This window comes from Salmo salar, chromosome ssa11 (assembly GCF_905237065.1).
Source record: "Salmo salar chromosome ssa11, Ssal_v3.1, whole genome shotgun sequence".
Classification (NCBI taxonomy): Eukaryota; Metazoa; Chordata; class Actinopteri; order Salmoniformes; family Salmonidae; genus Salmo; species Salmo salar.
The window spans coordinates 83,367,523-83,371,252 of NC_059452.1; the positions used below are offsets into that span (position 1 = coordinate 83,367,523).

General features: G+C 43.1%; 1 protein-coding gene across 1 annotated transcript; it reads left to right on the plus strand.

The window, feature by feature from the left end:
* Window positions 1–944: 944 nt before the first annotated feature.
* LOC106563262 (transmembrane protein 250) lies at window positions 945–2,831 on the plus strand. The gene is made up of 2 exons (XM_014128689.2): window positions 945–1,241; window positions 1,547–2,831. Exon 2 carries the CDS (start codon window positions 1,740–1,742, stop codon window positions 2,157–2,159), a length of 420 nt encoding a protein of 139 aa, XP_013984164.1. The 5' UTR covers window positions 945–1,241; window positions 1,547–1,739; the 3' UTR covers window positions 2,160–2,831.
* Window positions 2,832–3,730: the final 899 nt, after the last annotated feature.

The window sequence follows — 3,730 nt, forward strand, 5'->3', positions numbered from 1 at the left end:
TACCTAGGTATTCCTCTTGTCCAGATGGGATAGGGCAGTGTGCAATGTGATGGCGATTGCATCGTCTGTTGACCTGTTGGGGCGGTATGCAAACTGAAGTGGGACTAGGGTTGCAGGTAAGGCGGAGATGATATGATCCTTGACTAGTCTCTCAAAGCACTTCATGATCACAGAAGTGAGTGCAACGGGGCGATAGTCATTCAGTTCAGTTATCTCTCTGCCAATAACAGAACGTTTTCAGTTTCCCCCTCCGCACTCAGAACACTCCCAGACAATTCTAGCAAATTTCTTGGTTTAGAAAATGCTCTTTGCGATTTATTTTTGATTGGAAAACAATCACAGTAAGGTACTTAATTGTTACCCAGAAATTATTTGATATTGAGATTTAAAAAAACGCTTTGTTGGACCTTTAAACGTTAAAGTATACTTTATAAAACGTATTTAGATGCACATTTGAATTCATCTATAGGTTTCAAACACACTTACTAGGTCAACATGCTTTAGGAATGACTGTAGTGGCTAAACCTTAGGTTAGGCCTTTTGTGTTAGGGTGAAACTATCAGTTCACTGTCTCCCAATATTACAATGACAGATTGGGGGTGATCTCTGTTCTCTGAGGCTATGACATGATGTGGCCATGTATTCTCTTTCTGAACTCTCTCCAATACTTTTTTAATTTCAAAACCATTTTTCAGTTTGGCTTGACTGGCATTGACACTGAAGAGTTTTTCACTGTCATCACACATTCACGGAAATCATTAGCCTCTATGCAACTTGGATTTGGGGAGGTAGCCTGGCAAGCCATTTTTCTCACAATAACAATCTCTATCACCCCCAAGGCAAAAAAGAGAACCAACTACAGTTTTAAACTGGACAAAAAAAAAACAATTGAACTCTTCTCCTTTAAATTTCAGATGTTGTCGTGAGAAGAATGACTGAAACATTTTACGACAGGATGTATTCACCAGTTGTCAGAGCAACACTACCGCCCCTGTTGAGTTACATTGTAGCAAGCATAGCCATCTATGTCAATACAATGATGTATCAGAGGGCTGTAATTACTGTTTGTTGTTTTTGAAAGGTCTTTATCCGACGAGTTATAACATGATAACTTGCAGCAGTCGTTTCACAGCATACTACGACGAGTTTGAGGAACTCATGTATGAGCATCGAATCGAATGCTGAGAATTCATTGTGCAAGACATCTTTCAATAACTCGAAATCATTTTTCTAAACGAACGGTATGTACAATTTCAGCTTGATAAATAAGATACATATTGTAATGTCAAGCGACGTTTCCAAGCGGTCAAGTCTATAGGCCCAGGCTACATCCATAATAGAGATTTTAAAATATTTGAGAATGAGCATTTTCAATAGACATAAGCAGCATAAACCATGATTTACTGCTTTTACTATCAAGGCTGTCCTAATGTCACACTGCTATCATAGTGTGTGAGGGAGAGGGATCGCTCCTTGCAATGTCCATATTTAGTTGGGTGTGTGTAACACAAAAATGTAACATAAATGTGTTGTGCCCTCTTTACAGAGCCTTGTTGCCTTTTGGATGCCTGTAGCGACAGACTCCAAACAGACCTAATCAGAGGCCCACATTCCATGCCTGGGGTTCCGTTTTAAGCTCTAAGCCAGTCAATGATGCTAACCCCCACCACCCCTGAAGCAGAGGACAAGGCCTATTGCCGTGACTCCCCACAGAAGCTTGCGGCTCAATTCTCCCACTCATGCCTGTGATCCCCATCCCTCGGCGTGTGCGTAGCTTCCATGGTCCCCACACCACCTGCATGCACTCAGCCTGTGGGCCTGCACACACCACCCAGCTTGTGCGCACCAAGTACAACAATTTTGACCTTTACCTGCGCTCACGCTGCATGTACGGCTTCCTGCGCTTCCTGCTCTACTTCGGCTGCAGCCTTCTGACCTCCCTCCTCTGGGTGGCGCTGTCGGCTCTATTCTGCCTGCAGTACGTGAGCGCCCGTGTCTTCCTGCGGCTGCAGTACAAGCTGTCCGTCATCCTGCTGTTGCTAGGACACCGGCGCCTTGACTTTGGGGTGCTCAACAACCTGTTTATCTACAGTATGCAGGTCACAATGTTCCTGGTGGGAGGCCTGGGCTGGTGCTTCATGGTGTTTGTGGACATGTAGCTTCTGGTGACAACAGTGACCATGGATTAAAAAAATAAAAAATATTTAACCTTTATTTAACCAGGTAGGCCAGTTGAGAACAAGTTCTCATTTACAACTGCGACCTGGCAAAGATAAACGCAAAGCAGTGCGACACAAACAACAACACAGAGTTACACATGGAATAAACCAATGTACATCCAATAACACAGTAGAAAAAAAGTCTATATACAGTGTGTGCACTGTTATATACCAATGTCAGCACAGCACAGCAGCCATTTTGTACCAAAACATTACCACACAGCAGCAGTTGCGATGAAGGCGTAAGGATGACCAGGAATAGAAGGTGGACAGAATGTATGGTTACACTCTGGTGCTAATTGCCTGAAAAAAGCTGATGCATACTTACTCTAAGACTTCTGTAATAACAAGCCTTACTTTAGTTTGGACCATGAGGGGTGGGATGCCTCTCAAGACCCTAGAAAGGAAAACATGCTATCTTCTGTTTGACTGGAGAAAACAAATCACGCAAAATGTTGAATTCTAAACATAAAGGAAATGTTCGTATTGGTGTTGGAATCAATTCCCTAGGTGACCAACATTCTTTTTGTAACATTATTATTTTATACATCGTCTTTTGATAAAAAAAATAAAAAGCAACAGTATCGTGCTGTAAAGTATATGGATAAGTGAGTATGTGGGAGTGTTTGCAGATTGTGTCTTGTTGATGCCACTAATATCTGCCATGGGCATGGCCTGCTGCTTGAGCTGTGTCATCGAGTCTGTAACAGTGCGAGTTAGTTACAGTGGGTGGCTTTGGGTGAAGTGCTCGTTTAGTCCCTCACGTGGTCCCAGAATCCCTCTCGCAGAGAGAACACTCTGTTCGGCCTCCCTCAGAAAACAATAGCCAATCACAACCAGACACCTCCGTCTCTGCCAACCAAAACAATGGCTGTGGCTGTGTCCCAATGGCCTCCTTTACTCAGCTTCTTCCCTACACTAGGACTGATCTGATAAGTATAGGAAAGGCTGTAATGATAGGATGAAAACCTATTCAGAATGTTTATCAGTGTGGTCATGTGTAAAGCCTGTAGTTTTCACTCACCATGTGCCAATAACTTTCTCATTGTTCATTTTAAGTACTGAAATCCTGATCAATTTCTCCTAAATTCTCCTTCTTTCCTTGTCCCCTTTTCCACAAGCCTAGGTCCTGGCCAGGAAAAGGTCTGGCCCTAGTTATATTCTCAGCCTCTGTTTCAGTACTTAAACAGTAAACCGTGTGCAAGCCAAGTTTCCACCATGCTACTTTCTATTCGGTCTGTTTCAGATCAGTGCTCAATACTAAGGGAAGAAAACCATTTAAAAAATGTGGGACTCGGCCCCAGTCGTTGGATGGAGTTCAGAGATAGATAGAGGATTCATCTTATTATCTGTGCCATTATAGTGTCTGTGATAGCCAGTGAGGCTACAACCCATCGGAATCCCTACCCAGTTGACTACTTTCACCAATTTAAAATGGCGACGTGGCTGAGGACTGGCATTGGGCCGAAATAGGTAAGCAGCACAACCTTGTATTGTTCTATGATCAACTC

Excerpts from the sequence above, each read along its gene's own strand:
- LOC106563262 (XM_014128689.2), top strand. The coding sequence starts at position 1,740 with ATGCCTGTGATCCCCATCCCTCGGCGTGTGCGTAGCTTCCATGGTCCC.